The following is a 25,186-nucleotide window of genomic DNA, read 5'->3' as shown; positions in this document are numbered from 1 at the left end:
AGGAAGCAAAATTAAATGTTAACATTAGAAACATGGACCAAGCACACACATCCTGATCCTAAATATGCTTCAAAACTTACTTTGCAGCAAGTCTCACTTTATTGGCGCTTATTTTCAAGTTAAGTGAATTTAAATTTTAGGTGCAAGGTCACTTAATATAAAAACAGTACTGGGATGTTATTTCATAATAAAATTAATGCACCCCCCCCCCCATGCTGTGTGGCATTTGCCAAGCAGAGATATCATTAGTACTTCCTTTTTGGAGCACTCAGGCAGATGCAGCAAGCTGTTTTACCCTGCTATGTTTCTACCGGCATTGATCCAAATCAGGGTAGTTGTTCTGTTGCTGTTATTTTGAACAGCCTTGTTCCAATACTTGCACTATGATCAGAGTGCAACCATGGGAGCAAGCTGCCTGCTTCCACACAAGCCTGCTAGTAGTATATGTGTATGCACAAACTCACATACAGTGCACACTCAGGAGTGAGGTGATGCCATTTAGTCAACAAGTTCTTCAAAAACACTAAAGGGAGGGGTGCAAGTACACTTGTTAACACAGGTACATACTGTAATACCACATCATGATGGAGCTTAAAATGAATTTAGTTGTACTTTTTGACTGCTTTCAATATCACTGTTCCAGCTCTCAGTGAACTACTGCAGATTCAATGAATGGGCAATATTGGTTCACTCAATAGAATTTAAGAGGAGGCAAGACTGAATATGAACACAATTTTTAAAATCACAGACTAACAATTAAATGAAAAAAGTCTTAACCACCATCTTTTTCTGTAAATGAGAGTTCTGTTTTTGCACTCTTAATCAATTACAATTTTAAAAAAATAATCTGACGCTTACTGTGATTGTGATTTACAATAAATCCTCAAAAACAGTGATCAGGATGTCAGCAATTAAAATTTGAACTAAATGATGAATAAGCAAAACAAATATCTAGCCTGAGCAAGGAATGCAAACTTTTTCAAGAAGCTTGGAGTGCAAGAGATGCATTTTATTGTATGCTCATTACAATGAGTAACACATTTTGAAATAATAGTCCCACATAACAGTGACAATCTTATTTTACATCGTGTACATCATTTTTTACAGCCACATAAAACACAAGGTTTCCCAAAGTTAACTTTCTGAATTTTAGAAATATAAAAAAAATTTATTCTCAAGGAACTGATTCTCATCTGGTGCAAAAACAAAGTATGAACATTATCTGAAACACAAAGCCACAATATAGTAGCATGAAGTAAAGTTACAATTTATTATGTGAACAGCTGTGTGCAAACATAAAGCAACTTAAAAAAAAAGTTTTTAAAAAGGACACATTATATGCATAACATTTATGAACAGTTTTTAATTATTAAATAGCCCTAGACCAGCTTGTTATATTAAGCGCCATTTTGATTTGCAGCATGCTAACACAAAGCATTGTTTAAAGGGATGCATATTTCAAATGTATACACTGTAAACTGAAGATCCACCTCCAAACTCTAGTGGCAGCATATTGTTCTGGTTAAATACTGCATATATAACTTTCTTACAGATTGAAAATGCATGTTTATAGTATGGTATATGTTTTGTATGAATTGATTAAAAGGTGCAATTTTCATTTCTATATGGAAATATTTTTAATTTGCAAGGAAGGACCACAGTAGTCTACCCTTGCCAGGAACACTGCCCCCTAAGACTCCCTAGGCATTTCCAACTAATGTAATCTTGATACTCTTTTTTGAAAAAGGAAAACAGTAAAATAGCAAGAAAAACAGTGCCAAATCATAGCACCAACAGCCGCAGCCATCAATTTTTTATTCTTTTTCAAAAATATTATAATAATTAGATCGGCCAAAAGGTAATTTTTTTATATGTGCCATACTGAACATTCAACTGCAGTTTTCAGATAAAAAGGGAAATTATATACACACACATCTTCAATCCTAGTACTGAACAACACCTTTTGAGCTCAAAAACAATGCTGTATTTTTAACACCATATCCTGCGATAACATAGGTCAGCAGCTCTGGAAAAAAAAAGTTTAAATATTGCTCATTGAACCTAAATAAAGGAAGGAAACTATGTTTCCTGGTGAAATGTGTGTTTGCTTTAACAACAACAAAAAAGACAGATCTCAAAATCTAACCAATTCTTGTTTCCCAGCACAGTCAAAAAATGTAATGACAAAGCAAATGACTTCTACCTGCATATTGTAGACTTGCCATAGCAAACATTTCTAAAAACTCCCACCCCCAGTTTTCATTAAGGATATAAATGGCGTTATTGATAAAGGGCTAAGATAACGGTCTTAGTATTTTCTTTAGCTTAATTATATATAACACTTTAAACAGAAGACATTCAAGGTCTCTTTCCGCAGCTTTTCAAACATTCATCTCTGCATTTTATAGTGTTCTTTAGGTTTTGATGAGCAACAATCATAGGGCTATGAGACCCCCTGTCAACCCTAATACTTTTAAAGACTTGTAATACAAAGAATGTAAAGTTATGATTTAATATCAAGCTTTGAAACCAGGAGAAACAGTTCATGAGAGTTTTCTTCCCCAATTAAGCAGATCACAGTTTCTAAACTGTTTTCTTCTACAGCTCATATGTTACATTAGGGCCTCTTTGTGATGCCTCATTATATGCTGATTTTTCTCTGATGGTCTACGGAATCCCTTTTTGCAGTACTCACACCTGTGCGGATAGTCCTTTGTGTGTATTGATATGACATGCCGCTTGAAGCCTGATGCATCTGTAGTGCTATACTCACAATACTGGCATTGATAGACTTTCCTTCCACTGTGGGTCTTCATGTGCTTCTTCAGTTCAGTTTGTTGCCTAAATCCTCTCTTGCATCTTTTGCATTTGAAAGGCAGGTCCTTAGTGTGAACTGAGAGAATATGCCCACTAAGTACAAAAGGATCCGAAGTCTTAAAGTCACAGTGCCTGCACTGATGTACCTTTTTACCTTTATGCGTTTCACTGTGCTTCTTGAGCTCCGATGGACGGTGGAAACCTTTTTCACACACCTCGCATTTGTGAGGAAAGTCCTTTGTGTGAACAGATATTATGTGCCGTTTCAGGTCACTCGAGTTGGTGCTCTTGTGGTCACAATGTGGGCACTGATGAGTCTTATGCCCTTGAAACAACTCTGTGTGCTGCTGGAGTTCTTTCTCATCTGTGAATGCCTGCGGACAATGTTCACATTTAAAGGGCAGGTCAGTACCATGCTTGGTTTTGATGTGTGTCTTCAAATTGGACTGATCAGCACAACGGAAGACACAATGCTGGCACTGGTAAGGCTTCTCCCCTGTGTGGGTCCTCATATGCTTTTTGAGCTCAGAAGGATGGCGGAATCCTTTCCCACACTCAACACAAACATGAGGGAAGTTCTTGCTGTGAACCGCAAGCAGATGTCTATTAAGCAGTCCTTGCTCTGCTGTCTCATAGTCACAATATTTGCACTTGTGCAATTTAGGTTCCTTGTCCCTTAAGATCAGTTTATTTGAACTTAGTGGGCTTGCTTCTCTGTATCGCCTGGTGTACTCTGTGAATTCATGCGTTTTGTCAACTTTGTTGATGAGCTTATGGCTTTCCAAATGATTATGAAAGCTTACTTTCTTGTTAGTTGTAAAATCACAGTCTGTGCATTGGTATTTCTTCTTAATCATGTGATCTGGGTGGTTTTTCATATGCCTTTTCAAGAATCCCCTGGATTTAAATTTTTTCCCACATATGTGACAAGGATAGACGGTTAAGGGTTGTCCATCAGGACCTATTATAACAGCTGTTTTAAACAAACAGAAAATATTATGAAATAAATTGTAACAAGAAAAAGAATGATTCTGACATCAATGAAGCAGAACACAGTATCATTTTTTTAAAAAAAACACCAATCATGTAATGTTTTGAATAAAGAACAGAGCAATCCAAAAGTGGGAGAGTGAGAACTAAAGGCAGATTAATTGCTTTTTCCTATGACCAACTAAGTTCTTGCCAGCAGGGGAGAAAGTATTGGGCCCCAACATTCTGCCTTCTTAATGTTCCTTTCCTATGCTAGGATTTATTTATTTTTAAGTCGTCCCCCCCCACTGATTTCAATAGGATATCAGTGAAGTGGGAGTGGGTTGAATTCTGTGGATCCAGTCTCAGCACATTTGTGGAACATTCTTTTTGCCATTTTCAAAACCTGTGCTTCTGCAGTCTCAAAGAGGAGGCATACAAAGTTGGATCGCCCTCTTCTAGGGTCAACCTCTCTCCTATTCACTAAATCTTAAGAATCCTATTACGACTAGAATTTGTATTTATTGCTTATAATTCTTATAGTCTTTTCACTTTCTATTATTCAACCATATTTTCAATTCTTCATAATTTTGTCAACATATGCTGAAATTTACTGCTGATAACAATTAAACAAATCTTCACTTCTGAGGATTCACCAAGAGGCACTGAAATTTAACACTTTTACAAAAGAGACTGAGAAATGAAAGACAGTTCTTGTGTCCAAAGCTGAAGCTAAGAACTTCAAACTTAGCAAGCTTCTAGCTGGATAAGCTCAAAACACTTGTCATCAATATTTGGGCTAACATGTATGGAGATTAAGTCCTAAAACAATACCGGAAAAACAACAACTTTACATGGATGGCTTTCAAAGACAACTGGCCACCTCAACCAAAATTCCAAAGTCAGGGTAGTACAATATTCCAAAGTGAAAAAGTGTGGTGCTAGAAGGATGATGGTTAAGTCTACTTCCCTGTATCAGTTTTTGTTTGAAAATGGCGTGGGACATTTTTACCAACACATTAAGTTGGCTGGAACAAAAAAAAACTTCCTAATAAGGCATATTCTATGCACCCTGGTGTTTAGAAGCACACACAAACATCTCCAAGGTTTGGGTATTTATATGTATTCCTGGATAGTTTTCTGTTTGACATTTTTACTCCAGTATTTTACACTGGCTGGGGTAAAGAAGTACTTCTATTGAAAAATTCAGTTGATTTCCTTGGAATTTTTATGCGGAGACTTTTTATTTTTGTTTTCAGAAAGAAAACTGTAAATGTAAGGGGCTGAATTACCGAAACATTGATTTCTGCTGTGCAAATGACTATGTCCCATAATGACTACACTGTAGTCTAATATTGTGTAAATTCTACAATGAAAAATGCACTGAGTGGTGGTTCTTTGCCCTTGCTGATTTTTTAAAAAATAAATCTTTGTGCTGGCTGTGCACAAGCTGACAGTGCAACACAACAAAGAATAATCTCTTATAAATTACCTTTTAGAAATTTCCAATCCACATGCCTCCTACTATGTTAATATAACAAGAACTTAGCTACTGCAGAAATACTACATGAACTTGTAGTATAAGAAAGTCAGGAAATACTCTTCTGACTATGCAGCTAATAAGATAAGAGAAAACTGGATGAAATCGTAAGGTATCTTTTCCCAAAAAAGAAAAACTCCTAACGCTGTAAGAATACGGAATCAACTACACTTTTATCTTCTAATTTAAGAATGCTAAAAGCTACAGATAAGTAGGTAAAAGCTAGCCAAGGAAGTCGTTTTACCTGTTTGCCACTGCCTTGCTTCCCCTCTCCTCCTTTTCTTGGCTTTCTGTTTAAGCAGTCTGTTTGTGCTAATGCTATCACAGATTTGCAGGAATTGTGTTGCATTAACATTTTTGTTTTCTAATCTTGCATCCAAGTTGGTTCCTGATGTGAAAGACCAGATACACATCACAATGTGGCAAGAGGCTCCCTTATAAGAGCTTATTTTGAACACTGAAGCTGTTTAGAGAAAGGACCATCTGTTGCAATTGTGTTTGCACTGAGATTGGGACAATGGGATTCTGCTTCATCATAAGATGCTAGAAACACACACTGGATAATAGCTACATATATTTTTTAATACAACACACAGAAAGCAATGATTTGCTTTTGTTTCTATTCATCTTACACAAGCTGTTCTGAAGCTAAGTCTGTGAAGAACAGGGGGAAATACTTTGAATTAAATAAATGAAAAAAATGTCAGCCAACATCATTCTCACATTCAGGCTGTGATCATATGCACGTTACTAGGAGTAACTCTCAGTGGGATTTATTTCTGAGTAGACATACTTAAGGTAACTTATTGAAAAGAACTCCTATAATGAAAGATTCACCGGATCCAGCATTGGGGATAGAGCAGAAAGGCACAAAAATTGCTCCAGCATAGCTTCTTCTTGCTTCCTTTAGCATTTTAATGGAGTATTTCATCCAAAAATGAAACAGACGTAGCTGCTTCTAAGAGCTGGTGCCAAGTTTAAAAGGAAAGAGGGTTTGTTTTGGGAATGTCACAGCAGGGCTATTGACAGCCCTACGCAATGAGATGGTTAATATCATAATTGTGTTTTTGTTTACATTGAATTATCTGCTGTATTAATATTAATGTGCCAATTCTTATATAGTTGCTGATGAAGCCTAAATGCAGTTCACAACATCTTTGCAATACTAGACATATGAGCAATTCTTCATCTACTGACCTGTTGTTTGACAGTCTTCATACCTCCGGGGAAGTCTTCTATCATCTCCTAGGGGAACAGGTAGTTCATTGAAACAGTTCACACATTCCAACTGCATGATGATTTCAAAGCAGTCCAACACAGAAAACAACTAAGCTAATCATTTCTATTTCCAAGTTACTTTTTTACCAACCCCCCCCCAAATATCACACTAACTTTCACTTTAGATACATGATTTGCTGTCAGTTGCTTCAAAATAAAACTTACTAATAGTCACTGCTTTCCAGACATTCATCTTGTTTATGCCATAAATGTGTCTACATTATTATTTTTCATTACACACAAAAATAAGTAGCAACTAGCCTTTAAATGTTTGTATGAAGATATTCTACAAAATAGCATTTGCACATTAGTTCACAGCATTAAGAGAAACACCATACAACTTGTTAGCACTGAGCCTCTGATTTGTCAGAATCATATGAAGCAGCCTTACACGGAGTGTGACCATTAGTCTTTCCTAGTTTTGTCAACTTTGACAGTAACTTTCTACAGAATTAGATAATTGTCTTTTTTAGCAGCTTCTGCTTGCGATCCCTTTTTAAAAGAGATGCTGTGGATTTAACCTGAGACCTTCTACAAGCAAAGCATATTCTCTACCACTGAGCTACGGTCCCTTCCCATAGGAACATAGGTATGTGCACACATTGCTACACATCAGCGGTTGTTTGGCTAACCAGGGCCTTCAAGCTACAGGCTAACCCTCTGTATTTCCTTTGCTACAATCTTTTATTCCATTGCAAAGATTCAGACAAGCGTATATATATAAGAGGGAACTAAGCAGAATGAGGAAAGTTAAAAGGAAGTTTAAAAATTATGCTCCTGCCCAGCCAGTTGTGAGGACATGGGACAGGATGGAAGTAATAACAGCAGTCTATATTGCAGCAGACTTGGACTGCTTAAAAGGGAAAATGTTGGCACTTTAAAAAACCAAAAGGGCAAAATATAAGAGCTTTTCTATTCTGGAGACCATACCACAATTCTGACTACCAGAATTAAATTGTTGTCTGCCATGGAAAGTGTGTTAACAGTATTTGTGGACCTCTGCTTTGTACAGTGGTCAGATAGCATATGACTTTTGTCACATTTGTAACACCATCTGAATTTGCCATCTAGTGAGGAGTTTTTTTAAAAAAATGAAATATATATTTGTGTTTTGGGGATCTGGGTTTCAAATTCTTCTCTAATTTCATTAGGTGAATTCAGCCATTTTTGTAACATTTTCTGGAAAAATAGAATGGGTAGCACAGGGGTAAACCTCAGAGGCCTAGGAGCAGCACTTTGAAGTCTAAGTGTAGGTGGGCTGACAATTTCCTATAATTACAAACAGAATATGCAGACATGTGCATGAAAATGGGTTCTTTGAGCAAGTGTTTGAAGTTCCCTTACTATTATTAAATATTAAAACTTAAGACTTATTTTTGAAAGCTTCATTTCAATTGCCACATGAACTGCTAAAGGCAGAAAGAACTCTGGAGAGTCTTTAAAACGAATCCATGGTCCTCTGTACAATACGTTTTATTATGCTTTTATGTCCACTAAATGTTAAAATTTTTATTTGGGCAGAGATGGGTTAGTGCAATTAGAAAGGAGAGAAGGGACTCTCATGAAGTCATAATCTAGCATCCTACCATAAGCAGCAGCCCATGCAACAGGAACAAAAGTTTTATTCACACCAGTGTCTTCAAGCTGTGCTTCAGGCAGCGATGTTGCTTCTTCTTCACCAACAATAACCTCCATGTAAACTTCATCAGCTATTTCAGCACAACCTATATTTAGTTTTAAAGGGTATAGAAATTAATGACAATGTATATGCCATTTTCCAGCTTTGCTCAATTAATTCGTATTTGATTTAGTAGTTATCTCCTAAACCAGAAGCTACCAATCCAAAATGAGAACACCAGATTCATGAAATTGCCATCAAGAGTTTTCCCTCTATGTTCAAGACTACAACCTGATACATATCTCATAGGAAAGAAGCCCACTTAACTTGGTAGGGGTTGTTTCTCAGCAGGAGCAGACAAGCGGGGAGGGGCACACCTACATAGCTGACTTCCTGTTAGTGGGGTCAATGTGCATACCAGGAGAAAGCTCTGATGGGGAGGTTGGTGCAGTACAGGCTGCACCTAGTTCTAAATAAAAATGCTGAGGATTGCATTTCAAAGAAAACTGTCCATCTGTGTATCAGATCACAAGTCCATGATGTGCAATATAGTGCAAACAACAGCACACATGACAAGGTTTGCAATGACCTCTCATTTGCAGTTGATTGAATTTCAGCTTGTTTGTGGACTGGTCACATAACTTAGGCGGGGTGTGTGTGTTAGGATCTCTATCCTCATTTGAAGTATAAAATAATCATATAACAATATAGGGATAAAAACCCTTCATGTTCACAGTGGTTGGGGGGGGGGAGAGAAATGACAAGATTACTTTCTTAGCAACACAAAAATATAATTCTTACCAATATCTTCATCCTCTTGAGAGGAATCTTTAACAGCCATATAAACCATCTTCTCTCGCTGTACTCTACCGACGCTGCCTTGCTCTAAAACTCCAGCTACAGAATGCCCATTATGAAAGTCACTCTCTGTTACAATTTCTGTTCCACCTTGAAAAGAATAAGTAATTTTTATCTGATAACGTTTTGATAGGAACAGTAAAATGTTTCATTTCTTTTCTGTGCGCTTGATGAAATAACAAGACAACAACTGTCATTAGGGGGGAAAGACAGCACGTTGGGACAGCATTTTAATTTCCATTTAGCATGACAAATTGTCATGGGTTGGACATATGGGAGAAATGAACAAACTCAGAGGAGTCCTTACAAGGGCATGGGGAAAGGGGTTGTTTCTGGAAGTTGAGTGTGATAGCCAAGGCAGAAGCTGGGGGTGCTTCAAGCTACATGTAATCTATGGGCAGAGTTTTCATGGTTTTGTTTTGGTATCTTAGTTATTTTAGATTCCCTTATGAAAGACAATGGAAGGAATTTAATTGCAAACCACTACGAAGAAGTATTTGTTTTACACAATGTAGGCAACTGTATTTTGTAAACACTACAAACAACATCACTACAAGCAACATCAGAAGTTGTGATACTTACCTATTTCCACATCATCCTCAGCTTCAGCTTTAAATATGTAAACTTTAATGACTTCAGAACCAAAACCATCATCTTTAGATACATCATCATGTGAAACCTCAGTGCTGATTTTTAAAGGTGTGTTTCCAATATGGTCTAGCTTTTCCCCAACATCATCCACTATAAAAAACAAACAACAATAAAAACCAGTTAGAAGGAAGCAAGAAGCAAGTATTAGCAATGTTGCTCAATTGTTCTTAGCTCATTTATGCAAAACACAACATGATTCGCAATATAAAGCTGGCATGAAGAGCAATCACTTTATTTTGCCTGTTTTCTGAATATTTCACATATGAATAGATTTGTTTTATTTTACTGTTTTAATAAATTTCACCACCAAAAATTACAAGCACACTGTAGAAACGTGTCTGTTACATTATAATGTCCGATTAAGCAACAAATAACCCAGAATTGTTTTTGTATTGCTGTCCCTTTCTCCATAAATATATATATATATAATTAAAGGGTAGGCTTGTCCAATTTTAAAAAGGAAATTAACACAGTATATATTTGCTTTGCAAGGTTTTCAAAATATCAAACAAATCCAAGATGTGGCTTGCTTTCTAGACTATAGCATTCTGAAAGATGACAGAGTGACAGAACAACAGTATAAAATGTTAGTGAATCACCCTGTAAGACTCCAGGAGAGATGTAGCACTATCACTCCAATATACCCCTTCCCAACAGGCACTATTAAACTTATGCCAAACTAACCTTAACCACGGTTGGCCTAATGAGGGTTCTTTCGTAACTAGAGTATGCTAAACAATTCTAGATATTGATCAGTATGAGTTGTATTCAACTAAGTCCTTCTCAGCATAGACCCACTAAAATTATGTATGTTAACTTCAGTGGGTCTACCCTGAGTAAGATTGGTGTTGAATGCCACATTATATCTTGTTTAACTATGTTTCAGGCCAGTGCCAATGTGTATCCTAACCTGAGTTAGACTTACAGTGCAAGCGCAGGAAGAAGAATGAATGAAAGTATGTGATATGGCCCTGCTTCTCATCTCTTAATCATAATTTAAGAGATTTGGAACATTACTTCTATATTGAGCTTAATTCTTAACTCATAAACAACATACCAATTATTCCCTTTCAATACTATGAGTAGTATCATCAGGTCAAGGTGCTTTAAATTAACAAAATTCAGTATAATTTCCTTTCCTGGAACTTGGAATTAAATGCCCAATATGACACCTCTCTGCAATTGGTCAGCAATAGGCAAATAGGGCTCATTTTCACATAATACATACTTACAGGTACTAATGATATGTAACACTTGAATTTAACAGTGCAAATTTGTGTGTACTCATATTGCCTGTGCTGGATGTCATTTAATGATATCTGCTAAACAGCAGCAGTATTTGGTGTCATTGATGAAAGTGGTATTTCAGAAATCTGTGAATGAATCAGAACACTGCTGGAGTTACTGAAAACAGAACTAAATAAAAATAAAAAAGCTAAGCACTATTTTTGTTTTTAAATTTATCAGTAATGCTATGGTGAATCATTTTTTAAAAAAAAACTTCCTTGACTGAACAGTTATTTTTAAATGGGTGCTTGGTTTTTTTGTTTGTTTGTTTGTTTGTTTTGCAAAATGGGCATTATCCATCACTCCTTATACAACCTGCTTGTGAGAGAGGGCATCTCTGTGGCATAGAGTAGCCTTCCCCAACCTTTGGTCCTCAGATTTTGGAATGCAGCCTCTGTAATCCCCAGCCAGCATGACCAATGGTTGGGGATGATGAGGACTGCAGCCTAACACCCGGACTCAAGGCTGAGAAATTTGGCAAGCATAATGGGAGCCTTTGCTGATCAGAGTAAATTGTGTGCATGCTGAAAACTTGGGGGACTGCATTATTGGGGGATCTCCTCCAATTTGCACAGTAAGGGAGGATCGTGCCACCAGCACACAAAAAAAGAGTTGTTCTTTCAAAAATATGGTTAATAAATAACTGCTTAACTACTCACTTAATGGAGAACCTAATCCCAGATTGGAACAATGAACATATTATTCTTCTATAATAGTTCCTTGTTTTTAAAATGCAAAGTATTTATTCTTCTTTTTAAAATTACACGGATCAGTATAATCAGTATACCTATGTCACAGTGGAATTTTAAAAAGGCAATATTCTCTATAGAGGATATTGGTGATAAAAAGTAATGTGTAAACGCCTGTGGCTAGAAAGCCCAAGAATTTCAGACTATTCATTAACAGTGAAGCGATAATTCAGCAATCAGAAGATGTGTACTCAAATGTCAAAACTAAAAGATGGCAAGCATGCATAAAATGTGACGTTTTTGAAGATAACATTAGTGCCTTGCCTATTGTTTTTTTCTTCTGTTTCCTTCTTTTAAGGTTCTGGTTGAAAAACCCCGTTTGATGGAGAACAGCCCGGTTCTGCAAATTCTCATGCACTGGTTTAATTTTAGTCATCAAACATAATTCTCGGAGAACAAGTATAAGGCAATAAGAACATAAATGTGAATCATAAGACAAAGAATGCCATAAAAAAATTCAAAGTTCCTGAGATGCTAAATGCATAGGAATAAGCAAAAACAAAATGACAATGCTTAATCTCTAGCTGAGAAAAAAAGTGAAGAAAAATGGGCAGGCACATTTTTGTGAAATGAACCAATCTAGTTGCTCCTACCTGTTGGTGTTCTTAGCCAATGAGTGAAGTCAGAGCTGTGACTGATGAGTTGCTTGGATACTAGGAAACATAACATTTCACCCTGCACTTTAGTATTTTTCTTACTTCTGTCTTATTTGCTAGTCCTTGGATCCACATAACTGCTGTTCTAACTGTTTTGTTTTGCTGCCTGCCAGCCACACAGAGCAATATGCAGGTAGCCACTTGAACTGCTTAAAAACTGGGAGTAGAAGAAGCAACTCCCCAATAACTGCCTGTGGGCCATATGGAACAACTTTTTGAAAATGTGAGAAAAAATTATGGGAATCCTGCTGATGCCGCACTGTCTGTTTAGTTTGCCTGCTGGAACATGCAGCGGAAAGCTGCTTGAGAGGCCTCCACTGAATACAGGAGTGGGTGTGGATATGGTAACCCTTTTCTTGTTTCTGCTGCATACCCTACAACATGGATTGTCCCAAAGTTGTGGGGTGGACTCATTGCAGAGGTGTCATAACAACAATAAATTAATTCTAGCTATTCCCAAATTGTGGAAGCAGTAATGCTGAGTCATTATTTTAATCATCACATTTTTCCTGATTGTTTCCAAGTTGTTGTTGGGGGTGCATTTTAGAGGCATCATTATCATCACGAACTTTTCCTCCTTTGTGGTGCCTAGCAAGGATTGCTCCCAATATGTTTTCGGAAGGGAGTGTTCAGTACAAAGGCCAGAAACATTACTATTATCATCTCCTCATACAACCCTAATTTTGAAAAAAAAACTTCTAAATGACAGTCAACCTCAAGCATTGCAATGTTCAATGCCTACTGTGGTGAGTTTTATATTCATTTTGTTATTTTCCTTGTCTATCTATTTTTTCTATTCAATGCAGATAGAAAGAAAAGAAAAGAAAAGAAAAGAAAAGAAAAGAAAAGAAAAGAAAAGAAAAGAAAAGGCTTGCCAGCTAGCATCATGCCTTTATTTGTGGCTATGTATGTATATGGCTGGCTATAGTAATTTAAAATTATTTCAGGATTCAGTTATATTTTATTTTCCAGTTCTAATCTATAGCAGCACACCAGCAACAAACATAACATCCAAGACTTGAGCGATTGGAAAAGTAGAAAGCATTTGCTAACAAATTAACACAAAAGAATAGCTTTTCCTCCATTTTTGAACCATGTTCTATTCCTGTCTGGTTTCTTTTTCTGCTCTTTTGGAAGTGCCAGCCATTTTCTGACTGGTGCCCTTAGCACCTTCTCAAAATTCCAAATGTTCCTTCAGGCCAAAATGTTGGAAACCAGTGGTTTGCATGTCATCCAAACCAGAGAGGTGAAGGTATCTCCTCTTTATCCACCAAGGTTGTTTTACAGATGTGTATTGTAGTTAAAGAGGAGAGATCTTTTTTTTTAAAAAAAGAAAAACTTTTATTGGTTTTCAGAAAAGGAAATACTCCCCAAAAGTAAAATACAAAATATAACAATACAACCAAAAAAAGAGGTAATTAGCATGTTGTATGGCTTTCATATTATTATTATTTTAAAAAATTCTATACCACCCTTCATTCGAGGATCACATATGACTAAGGTGCTAACAAGGAGAGACTTTAACCACAATCCCGGGTTCTGATGACATACTAAATGAAACACTGGCTTAGATACCACTCTATGCTGAAAGGACCGAGGAGAAGCAAAGGAGGTACAAGTTCCTCTCTTGAAACAAGCAGGTTTGCATAGTCCTAGCAAGCCATAATATGGTGAATGAGGTTGCTGAATTCCTAAAAAAATAATAATTCTCCTCTGTAAATTTCAGTACATGACTTATGCATGAGATGAGATTAGGCATTAAGTCACTGAGTTGATGATAAGAACTGAAGTATTCCAGTGGTCAAGTGTAATTATATTCTTCACCATTTCTTGCCCATTTATCCTATATAAATGTATTCTATCAAATAGTAACTATATGGGGTGGCGGGAAGCCAGGAAAAATGTTCTTATCACAAAAATAGTACCTTCAGGTAAAACATTAGTACCAGCATTATTGTAACACATAAAAAAACCCACATAACTTACCTCTCTTTCTCTCCCAAACACTTCTGTTTAAAATTGTTAAGTCTTGCCTGAAAGGCAGCAGCATTACAACAGGCAATATAATAATGAAGTAGTATCTTGAAATGATCATCCATGGTTCAAAGGTGTGTACCACACAACAAATTAACACCTGCTTAACAAAGTTCTTTAAACATAATAAAGTTTGCATCCAGTCACAAAATGTCTGCAATGTAGGATATTTTAATTGAATATAGTAATTTCTGCTTTTAGAATGTCTAGTGTTGCAGACAAAACACTCTTCCCTGTTCAGGTGGTTCAAGCAGTAGGGAGTACAGTGGTACCTTGGTTTAAGAACAGTCCTGTTTAAGAACGATTTGGTTTACGAACTCAGCAAAACCGGAAGTAGTATCCCGGTTAGCAAACTTTACCTCGGTCTAAGAACGGAATCCAAACAGTGGAAGGGCACCAGCGGCGGGAGGCCTCATTAGGGAAAGCGCGCCTCAGTTTAAGAATGGTTTCGGTTTAAGAACAGACTTCCAGAACAGATTAAGTTCGTAAACCAAGGTACCACTGTACTAACATTTCTTTCCCACACATGCTGCCTTAAAAATGTGGAACAGTGACATGGATTTAGTTGGATGCAAACAGAGGAGACATTTAGGATACAGTCCTACACACACTTACCGGAAAGTAAGCCTGACTAAACTCAGACAGGATTACTTCTAAGTAGATATTACATTGTTAAACTTTACTGAAAACAGCTGCTTGAAAAGAAAGCTTTTCAGCTGGAATCACAGGAAGTCAGGAAATAACATACTGTTTCTGAAGTAGTTATCAACGTTTGTTTGTTTGTTTGTTTGTTTGTTTGTTGTGTTTATATATTGCTTTTTGGGTAGACCTCACAAGTGGTTACAAAAGATTAATTTATCACACTGTTGTTTTTCCATTTTTTAAAGCCCTTGTTACAGAGACATGTTAGGTGCTTAAAATATTGGAAACAAGGGGTCAAATAAAAATGTCACAAACGTGCTCACATTTTTCAACTCTTGCTAGGTATTTTAAGGGATGCTACCATATTTTGTGTGTGTGTGTAATACTTCAGACACTATAGAAATGTACTGTATCGATCAACCATAGCTTGACATCTAAGTTAATTACTTATGTCAATTCCATTCAATATGCACCCTTTGGATTCCTCCTTCAACCCATGCTTCTTTCTCAACAAAATATACCTAGGTGTAACAAGATTTGCACAGACATCATCAGAATTATATAGATATGAACTAAATGAAGAAATTTCAGTTTCATGCATTAATAATCCCACAACTCTCCTCACCAAAATTTTCATTTTAAAGTAATAGCTGCAGGACTATTACTTTCTGGTCTGGTCCACATAGTAAACCCATTAGTGGAAGAAACTGAATAAATTCTGTAAATTCCAGTTATACTATATTGTTGCTCTCAGCACAAATAATTGTGAAGGGATTGTTTGCATTAGAAATTCTGCAGAAAAGCCTGTTTACCAAAGAAGAAAAAGGGTAATATTTGCCGCCTCTAACTTTCCTTTTCAGCTGTTTCCAGATGTGAGATGTTCAGATTCACTGTAGATTGCCAGCTCTCAATTCATATGATGTCTCAGCATACACTATGTTGGTGATGTCACACCAAGGACAGAAGTCCATGAGAAGTAGTTTTACAGTTGTGCTTTATTAAGTAAGTTTAAATTTGCTTTACCTAGGTTCTATCTCAATAGAGGAATGTATTCTTAATTTTAGCAAACTATGCAGCACCATATTGCAGGACTAGGTAACTTTTGGCCAGCATACGAGATGTGGCTTAGCCACCCATATTATGGCTCAAAGAATAATTTCTGAACATGTGGTCTACAGCATGACCCACAATGTGAATCTAAACATTGCTTGTAAGAAACTCCACTACCATTCCAGATTGCCGTGATGACATTACTGGTGGTGGAATCCTTGCTAAGGGAAGTGGTGTGACACCACGAAAAAGTTGTCAACCTACTATACTGTAGTAAGCAATAAGAATAAGATTGGACCCTGTTATTACTAGGGGTTTTTTTGTTTTTATGATACTTTTTGTTTTTACTATTTTCATGTCTGCATTTTTGTATACCACTTAGAAACTTTCAATTTTAAGTGGTTTAGAAAATGTTTTAAATAAAATAACAGATTTTTTAAAGAAGCTGGTGGTGGAATATTAAAAGGTAAAGGTACCCCTGCCCGTACGGGCCAGTCTTGACAGACTCTAGGGTTGTGCGCCCCTCTCACTCAAGAGGCCGGGGGCCAGCGCTGTCTGGAGACACTTCCGGGTCATGTGGCCAGCGTGACACCGCTGCTCTGGCGAGCCAGAGCCGCACACGGAAACGCCGTTTACCTTCCCGCTAGTAAGCGGTCCCTATTTATCTACTTGCACCTGGGGGTGCTTTCGAACTGCTAGGTTGGCAGGCGCTGGGATCGAGCAACGGGAGCGCACCCCGCCGCGGGGATTCGAACCGCTGACCTTTCGATCGGCAAGCCCTAGGCGCTGAGGCTTTTACCCACAGCGCCACCCGCGTCCCGGTGGAATATTATGTTACCCCTAAAGAACAGCTGCAGTGGGTAGCATAGGATTACCAGTACTGTGCATGCAGGGCTATCATATGGACCAAGGGCTAGCAATCCACTGTGGGTGTTTGAACATCACAAACATAAAAAACAAAAACAAAGAGATATTTCATTATTTGTGTGGGGTTTTTTTTTAGCTTACACAGACTTATGTCTTCCTTGTAACAGTTGTCATACCATGTTAGTTTCCCGCAGCAAAATCAACAAAGGAGTCTTGGTGGCACCTTAAGGGCAACACAGACAAACATCTTTCTAGCTCAGAAAACCCTGCATGCATCTGATGAAGTGGGTCATAATCCACAGAAGCTCATGTCATGGTAATTTTGTAAGTCTTTAAAGATGCCACAAGTCTGTTGTTCTTACTATCCGATCTTCAATTCATGTACCTTGGAAGTTGAACGGAATCTGTTCCGGAAGTCCGTTCGACTTCCAAAACGTTCACAAACCAAAGCATGGCTTCCGATTGGCTGCAGGAAGCTCCTGTAGCCAATCAGAAGCCGCGGAAGCCCCGTCAGACGTTCAGGTTCCAAAGAATGTTCGCAAACTGGAACACTCACTTCCAGGTTTGCGGCATTTGGGAGCCAAAACGTTAGACTTGCAAGGCGTTCGGGATCCAAGGTACAATTGTATTGCCACTAATTCCCATAACTGCCCATTATAAAATTAGTGTTTGTTGTTGTTGTTTTTTTAAATTAACCTTTAAAAATGTCTACTTATTTAACATTGAAGTATTCCATTTGGAAATGTGTTCTAAAGAATGCAAAGAATTGAAGTGTTGTATGTGCACTGCTATGGAAGTTTTTTGTTTTGTTTTTGAAGATTCTTTCATAAGAATTGTCAAGTCCTCCCAGCCATGGTTCCAAGAACATATATATATATTAGAATGTTGTACTGTTCCCATAAACCTCTTGAACTGTGAAAACAAAATCTCACTGTGAGCTGTATTCTATCCAATCGTGTTCTTCTGCTGATAGAAGGCTCTTTGATCTGAGAGGTTTCTGTTAGCAGAAAGGGAAGGTAGAATTTATTTTCTCAAATTCTCAATCCTCTGCAACTCCTTCAAAATCTGCTCAAGAGAGCTGGTGAACCCTTTGGAAGTGAAGTAGGAAGTGTGAATAATTGCAGGAGAAAGGGGAATTTGCAGAAATTTCCATTTTGGCTCACGGAAGCCTCTTCTCGATCCAACAGTATTCTTTAAGCAGAGGGGTACAACTGGATAAAGATTTATGCACACTAGCCAACTACCGCTACTAACTAGAAACCATTTTTAAGCAGTATTGAGTATTTTACGGTTGTAATGCTATTTCTTCCAAAATTTTATTGGGAAAATTATATTCAAACTAACAACCAAATATACTTCATAACCTCTCATCACTGGATCACTTCTAGTCTGAACAGACTCAAATGTCATATAAACCTTAACTTACAAGATATCATTAAGTAGTCTTCAGATGTGCTCTTGCCATCATCATCATCTTCAGTCTTTATAGTAACTGTAGAACCAGGAACAGTGCCAGCTGCCTGAATCACAGTTTCTGTATCTGAATTGGTTACAAGAACCTCTTCTGAAACCATTGTGGGAGAATCTGCTCCTGACACAGAATCTTGTACCACATGTTCCAAATGACCATCAGGGCCCGTAACAAGATCAGCCACAAAAACCTGATCAGGAACTCTAACAGTTTCTGTAATTAGATCTGAAGTCAAAACATGATCACTGGTATCTAGTGCTTCTTCAATAGCTACATCAGCCTCCAATACAGATTCAGGAACTATCACCCCTTCTGTGACAACATCGGTTTCGGTTATGATATCAGGTCCTTGGACAACTTCAGCCGCTAAGCCATGATCAAGAGTTATTCCATCATCGGAAACGAGTACAGCTTCAGGAACTGACACAACAATATGATCTCCATCAATGTGAGCAGTACCAGCCATTCCAGCCACTATGAAACAAATGTAAATGAGATAAAGTATTAATAGTTATATTGCTGTAGAACAATACTATGCATCTAAGAAATACATAGAATGAATGCAGTCAGACAAACTACTCTCCTACCTTTCATTACATTTAATTTTAGTTTAAGGAGGGCATATTAAGAGAGTGTTCTGTTCTTGAGCTATCCTCCCCATAGGTAGGATAGGTGACAGTAGCTCATGTGAAGTCTGGTCTTCTGAAGGGAAGGGGAGGTTTTGCTGGAAATATTTGATAACCATATTGAGAAAAAATGGTGACATTCAATAATGTCCGCTTGCTTGTGCAACAAAACTCCACTACCACAATGAAGTTTTTGGTTTCTATTCTCCAGCCCCCAAGATCTGCTCCAAAGAGTCATCCAACCCTCTGGATCATATTTTGGGTGTACATGAAGACCACAGGGTGAGGAGACAAAAGAGAAATCCCACTACCGGAGCAGGCACCCTCTTCTTGTGCTATCCTATATATCACCCAATGCTTAAGGAATTCAATTAAGTTGTTCAATTATATCATTATGCATATAATGTTCAACTTTGGCAAGTATTTGTGCTATAGTACAACACACCTACTAGAGATTAAAAATCAGTACATTCAAAGAACTTACTTCTGAGTATACATGCTTAGGTTGTTATAGAGCAATTCTATACACAAGAAGCTGGTGTAAAGCAAGCCAGTATAAGTTAACCCTATGTAAAGTTACACCAGATTCAAATGCTATTCAGGAGCACAGTTACTGCCCTAAGTCTGGCAGAGAGAAAACAAGCCTTACAAATATATATTTTTTTAGATATAGTACCTTTTTTGCTAGCTTGACTTATGCCAGATCACATGACTGAGCTGAACAGGTTACGATCCAGCCTAAGTCTCTCTAATTCTGCACACACCATGTTACTTTTACAAGACTTATGCCAGCTTAAGATCCACTGGGCTCAAGTGAGTCAGTTGAGTTACAGCTGAGCTGCGACAGGGGAGATAAACTGGTGTGCAATGAATGAGAGAGTTAAACCAGCATAACCTAGCTGTGCTGGAATCACCTGGATGAGCTGAAGATTTGATGGATCCTAACCCACTCATCTTGGCAGATCTAGTTACAGAATTGCTTCCCTAGTATATGGAATACAACTAATTAAAAAATAATGTTAACTCTCTACTGCCATCTAATATTGCAGATTCCATTATTTCAAACTTAAATACAAGAATATTATAAACAATTGTGTATACTGCAGTCCATACACATTCCCCATGCCTCTGATCTACTAAGGCAGCAAGCCAGCAATACTGCTACGCAGAAGAGGTAGTCAAAAGTGTCAGCCACCCACTGTGGTACAGCGACTCTCAGGCTCCTCTCCTACTATCTATGCCATGTTTTGCACCCATGCCATTCATTATTCATTCATAATATACAGCAGGTGATTAGTAAACAGTCAAGTTAAAAATAAAAGTTTGTTGTTGTTTTACCAAAATCCTGCATAATCATAGTGTGAGGCATTTTGGACTCCTGTGTCTGCAACCCAAGACTTCCACCACCTGGATCCATAATCTTCCAGGCTCACGAACTGAGAAAAGAAAGTGAATAGAAATTACTACTTGTAGTAACATAACTATCTTAGAATGTGTTTCATACAGAATTCAGTGCACACATATTTAGCAAGTGAATGTGTGCATCTTCTTCTTACTAAACTTTACACCAAGAGCAAATATCAGCATGGCTCCCCAGCCTCTCCTGGTAGGGCAGGGGAGATAAAATAATGAATGCATATATTTTGTGCTTTGACAGCTAAGGATTTTTGTTGCAGTTTTTGCACATTTATAGAGTGTGAAATAGTAAAGAGTCATGCAACAGGTGTGTAAGGCCACTGGGACAAGGCTGCAGCAATAATTTTACCACCACATAACAAAGACCATTTCAGGTTCTCTGTCCATAAACATACCTGCACAATAACAGCTGCCAGAATCCTATACGTGCACAATTGGAAGAAAAAGTCCCAGCCAAAGAGGAATGGGTTGCAAACCTAAAGGACTATGCGGAACCGGTGAAGTTGAGAATGAGAGACCAAAGTGACCAACTTTTTATTGAAGAATGGAAACCCTTTTCACAGTATTTGAGAAAAAACTATACTCAAATAAAATTACGGACAGGATTTGAACTATGAGCAGTGGATTGAGAATGACAATAAATGTAACAAAGGAAACATGTATTAGATGTAGTTTGACATATAATACAACAGAATATGGGTGGTAATAAAAACACCACAGAGGTAAGGGTGGGAAGTCACCTTGTTCATTGTGCAAGAGAAACATATCTTGAATTTGAAGTTAATGTGTTTAAGTTTTTAAAATTGAATAAAATGTATTATTACATAAAAAGGGAATATGTAGCACCTCACACAGGTATGAATCAACACATGGTATATCCCTCAGCATTGTTAACACTTGTGCCTATGTTCACCAGAATCCCATCTGCTCAGACTGTGCCTGAATGAGACAAACTGGAATCTTCTTGATTGCCCTACCCTTCCTTTCTAATCATCCTTTAGTCATGGTGTGCCAGTGTGAGGAAAAAGGATGGCGCCTAGATGGTCCAGTCAACAGGGCTCTCCTCTTACGTTTTACTAACCATGCTCTAACCTTGTGGAGCAGAAAATAGCAACCTGCCTTGGGCTGAATAATTAAGGCTTCCATTCGTTGCCCACATCCCAAGGAGTAATTTGGGGGAATGGAAAATATCACCTAAGTTATTTCAGGGGCTTATGACATATTTATTTATACCTTAACCTTCTGACCATGCACACAAAAGCTAATTTCCCCTTATCTTCCAACAATGCATGTTTACAGGTAAAATTAACTGAGCAGGGCCTGAACAGCCTTGTTCAGTACTGTATGAAAAGGAGTGCCACCTCGGAGGAGTACCCAATCTAGCAGATCAGGACAAGTGTGAAAAAGTGAATGTGTTGCTTCATTTTTATATGTGAGAAGAGCATATGACAGTAACAGGAGACCCACCAAAAGTCATATTCACAAGACTCAGAAAAACCTGGAGCTAGCCCTGGTTCAATGGGGGCTTGCTCCTAAGAAATGTCCACAGCAAGGGTAGGCACATCTTTCAGTTAAAGGGCCACATCTGGGTACTGAAATTACAGGGTGGGCAATAAATAGCACTGCAAGCATTCCACTCATGAGGGATCCATCTTTTTGCAAGGCATATAGAGTCCGTCCTGGGCAAGACCACATCCCTGTCAACAGCAGTAACTCTGAGTCACTCAGCTGTTAGGCAGCAAATGTTTGCAGGTAGTTGTTTTTTTAAAGTGGCTGCTGCAGCTGCAATTGTCTCGCCCGCCACTCTCTCAACCAGCACAGCAGATGAGCTAAGCAGGACCAAGTCAACAGAGCTGCCATTAGGCACTAATAATAATAATAATAATAATAATTTATTACTTATACCCCACCCATCTGGTGGGGTTTCCCCAGCCTTTCTGGGCGGCTTCCAATAAGAGATAAAAAATACATTAAAACATCAGTCATTAAAAACAGGGCTCCCTTCAGATGTCTTCTAAACATCAGATGGTTGTTTATTTCTTTTTAAAGTGTGGAATTACAGGTGCTAATAAAGAAACACCTAAATTTTGTACAATTATTTTGTACAACCAGGCATTCTGTACAATTAAATACAAATGGAAATGTCCAGGACAAACATATATGGAAAAGGACTTGACCTACCCAATGAAGACTGTGGATGCAAAACTATACTTCCCCAGGTAAAAACAAACTATGCTTGCTTGCAGTAAGAAATCTAGGTCTACAGCCCTACTGAATGTCAGCTGCACTTGCTTCCCACAGCAAAAAAAGTCTGTTGCAGCGGAACACAAGATCAGATGTTTTTAATCATATGCATCCGATGAAGTAGGCTCTAGGCCATTGAAGTTTATAGCATAAATCTGCAGCATCTTAAGGAAGTCAAAAGATTGGGTTGGGATTTTTTCTGAATCATTTCCCAGTAAACCCGAACAGGCTAAGCTCTGCAAAACTAAAGCACACGGGCGAGTGAGTTCCAACTGAACTTAAAAGTAAACATGCAGAGGAGATCGGACTGCTTATGAGAATCAAAAACACATGTTCGAGACCAAGGCGCGTTGCTTTGCTACCTAAATTTATATGCTTCATTTCTATAAGGCTTCTAGCTTGCTATTCATCAGCGCGCAACAGACAGCTGGGGAAATGCGCGTGCATGGGACGGAGACGCGCATACTATATACAAACACACACAAAAACACACACACACAACCCTCCTCTTCCTCTCGCTTCCAATCAGCGCCCGTGATGAGCAAACAATAAAGCGGCGCTTTGGAGCCCGAGTCGGGCAAAAGGGGGTGGGGTTGTACCCATCCTTCCCCGGGGCGGTGTTGCGCGGCCGAGGGAGGGCAGGGAGCCAGCGGTGCCTATCGCGGGGCCCGAGAGGAAGCACGGCAGTGAGGGGGCCCGTCGGCTGTGGGAGACAAAAGACTCTCTCGGGGAAGGCGGGAGGCGACTTCCACCAGGGACAGCTCCCCTAGCAGGAGTTGCGAGGTGGGAAAGCAACGCTTTCCCCGAATCGCCGGGCCTCGTCTTCACCGGACTGCCGCCGCTTCCTTCTCTCCCCCCCCCCCTTTTTCTGTCGTGCTTCTACGTCCCGCGGCACTATGAGGCGCAAGAGGGAGGACGGTTTGTCTGATTGCTACAGCCGCTGGGTGTCAGTTAGCGGGCGGGCATGTGTGTGTGTGTGTGTGTACGCGCGTGTTTTAAAGAGCTTCTGTAAGGTGGAGGGAGACGAGGGCCTCTGCCGAGCTGCGCTTCTCTGCTGCAACGGGCGCCATTTTATTTTCCGCCATTTTCTGGCCGCCTTCGGGCCCGGCCACAGCCCCGGCCGAGCAGTATGCGGAGGGGGAGAAGCCCGAGCGCTCGCTCGCGGCCGCCTGGCTGTGAGGCGCGAGCCGGTTCATACGCTTCGTATTTTTGCTTCGTTCGGTTTTTTAAATAAAAAAAAGGCGGTTGTTTAGATGAGCGGCCCTGTAGGCCTCGGGGCGCGGCCTGCTCCGGGGCCTATGCGGCCTGGCGCCTCCTCCCCCGCCGCCTCCCCGTTTTTTAAAAAATAAAATCGAATTTCTGCTCAATTCCCTTGTCGCGGCTGGGCGCACATCCCCTTCCCCGCTTCCCCCCACACCGCCGCCGCTCTCCTCCTCACCTTCGCTTGGCGGGCTCGGGCCCGAGCGGGTGGGAAGTGCAGGCCCGAGGACCCGGCCGCCTCGGCTGTCGCTTTTCGGGGCCTGGCATTCAGGGTCCGCCAGGTCCGAGGCCTGCACCAATCACAGGCTAGGGCTAGGAAACGGCAGGCGGGCGGGAGCGCGCGCGGCCTGCTCACTCGCAAACTCACTCCCCCCTCCCTTCACCCTCGCCCCCCCCCCAACGCAACCACCAGCAGTCTCGCGACCAGCTGGAACACACGTCACCCAGGCGCAAGCATCAACCGCGCGCACTTGCGCGCCCCCCTCATCTTGTTTAACCCCCCCATCTCTCTCATCTTCTGAGACCCTGCCGCCGCCGCCGGTGTCCAGAGCATGCGTACCAAAAGCGAATGAGGCTTTCTATATGCCAGTACTTTCCTTGCCATTAGTTGTCGCGCGGGGGGGGGGGGGGGGGAGGGGGGAGCCCAAGCAAAACAAAAGCCAGTCGAGAGGCGCCCTGGATTGACTGCAGTGACTGGGGAGGGGGGAGGATCGCGGCCACCGAAGATGCGCGAGCGCTCGGTGGTCCGTCGCTTCACGCCATCGCTGACCAGAAAGGAGAGGTGATGTGGTCTTGACGATACCCCAGAAAAATAAATGATGGAAAATAACCGACCTGATTTTTTGGTTTGGGGGGTGGGTGGGTACGGCAGGAGTTCTGATCTCGAAACCCGCCCCAGTCAAAAAAACCACGGGAACTTAACAGGTCATTTCAGCACCGTTACAATAAACGATAACTGAGTTTGGTACCTCAAAACGCGTCGAATGGTTATTTCAAAGAGGCAATAAAAGACATGGCAGGTGTCCCCCTCCCCACAAAAAACACACAACTGAGTTTCTCTACCGTTCGCTTTTTCTCATGTACAAGTCGTGATTCTTGCTCCCCCAACATGTTTTTAAACGTCGCCGCGGTTGTATCTGGCCAGCCCTTTAAG

At 39.6% G+C, this 25,186-nt stretch overlaps 1 protein-coding gene across 6 annotated transcripts; it reads right to left on the bottom strand.

Annotated features, from left to right (window-relative positions):
* Positions 1–988: 988 nt before the first annotated feature.
* ZNF711 (zinc finger protein 711) lies at positions 989–25,186 on the bottom strand. 6 transcript variants are annotated; one of them, XM_028714565.2, is made up of 9 exons: positions 25,096–25,186; positions 20,452–20,549; positions 18,443–18,961; positions 9,663–9,821; positions 9,024–9,170; positions 8,191–8,328; positions 6,524–6,571; positions 5,571–5,714; positions 989–3,790 (listed from the first exon to the last, which is right to left on the bottom strand). In XM_028714565.2, exons 2-9 carry the CDS (start codon positions 20,528–20,530, stop codon positions 2,613–2,615), a joined length of 2,412 nt encoding a protein of 803 aa, XP_028570398.2. In that variant the 5' UTR covers positions 20,531–20,549; positions 25,096–25,186; the 3' UTR covers positions 989–2,612. The 6 variants fall into 6 exon arrangements, with proteins under 6 accessions (XP_028570398.2, XP_028570399.2, XP_028570396.2 ...); XM_028714566.2 differs by lacking the exon at positions 25,096–25,186 and adding an exon at positions 24,212–24,764 and having other exon boundaries at positions 6,524–6,568; XM_028714563.2 differs by lacking the exon at positions 25,096–25,186 and adding an exon at positions 24,212–24,662.

This window comes from Podarcis muralis, chromosome Z, assembly GCF_964188315.1.
Source record: "Podarcis muralis chromosome Z, rPodMur119.hap1.1, whole genome shotgun sequence".
Lineage (NCBI taxonomy): Eukaryota > Metazoa > Chordata > Lepidosauria > Squamata > Lacertidae > Podarcis > Podarcis muralis.
Note: the sequence above shows the minus strand (reverse complement) of the source record. Positions and strands in the feature narration are given on the sequence as shown.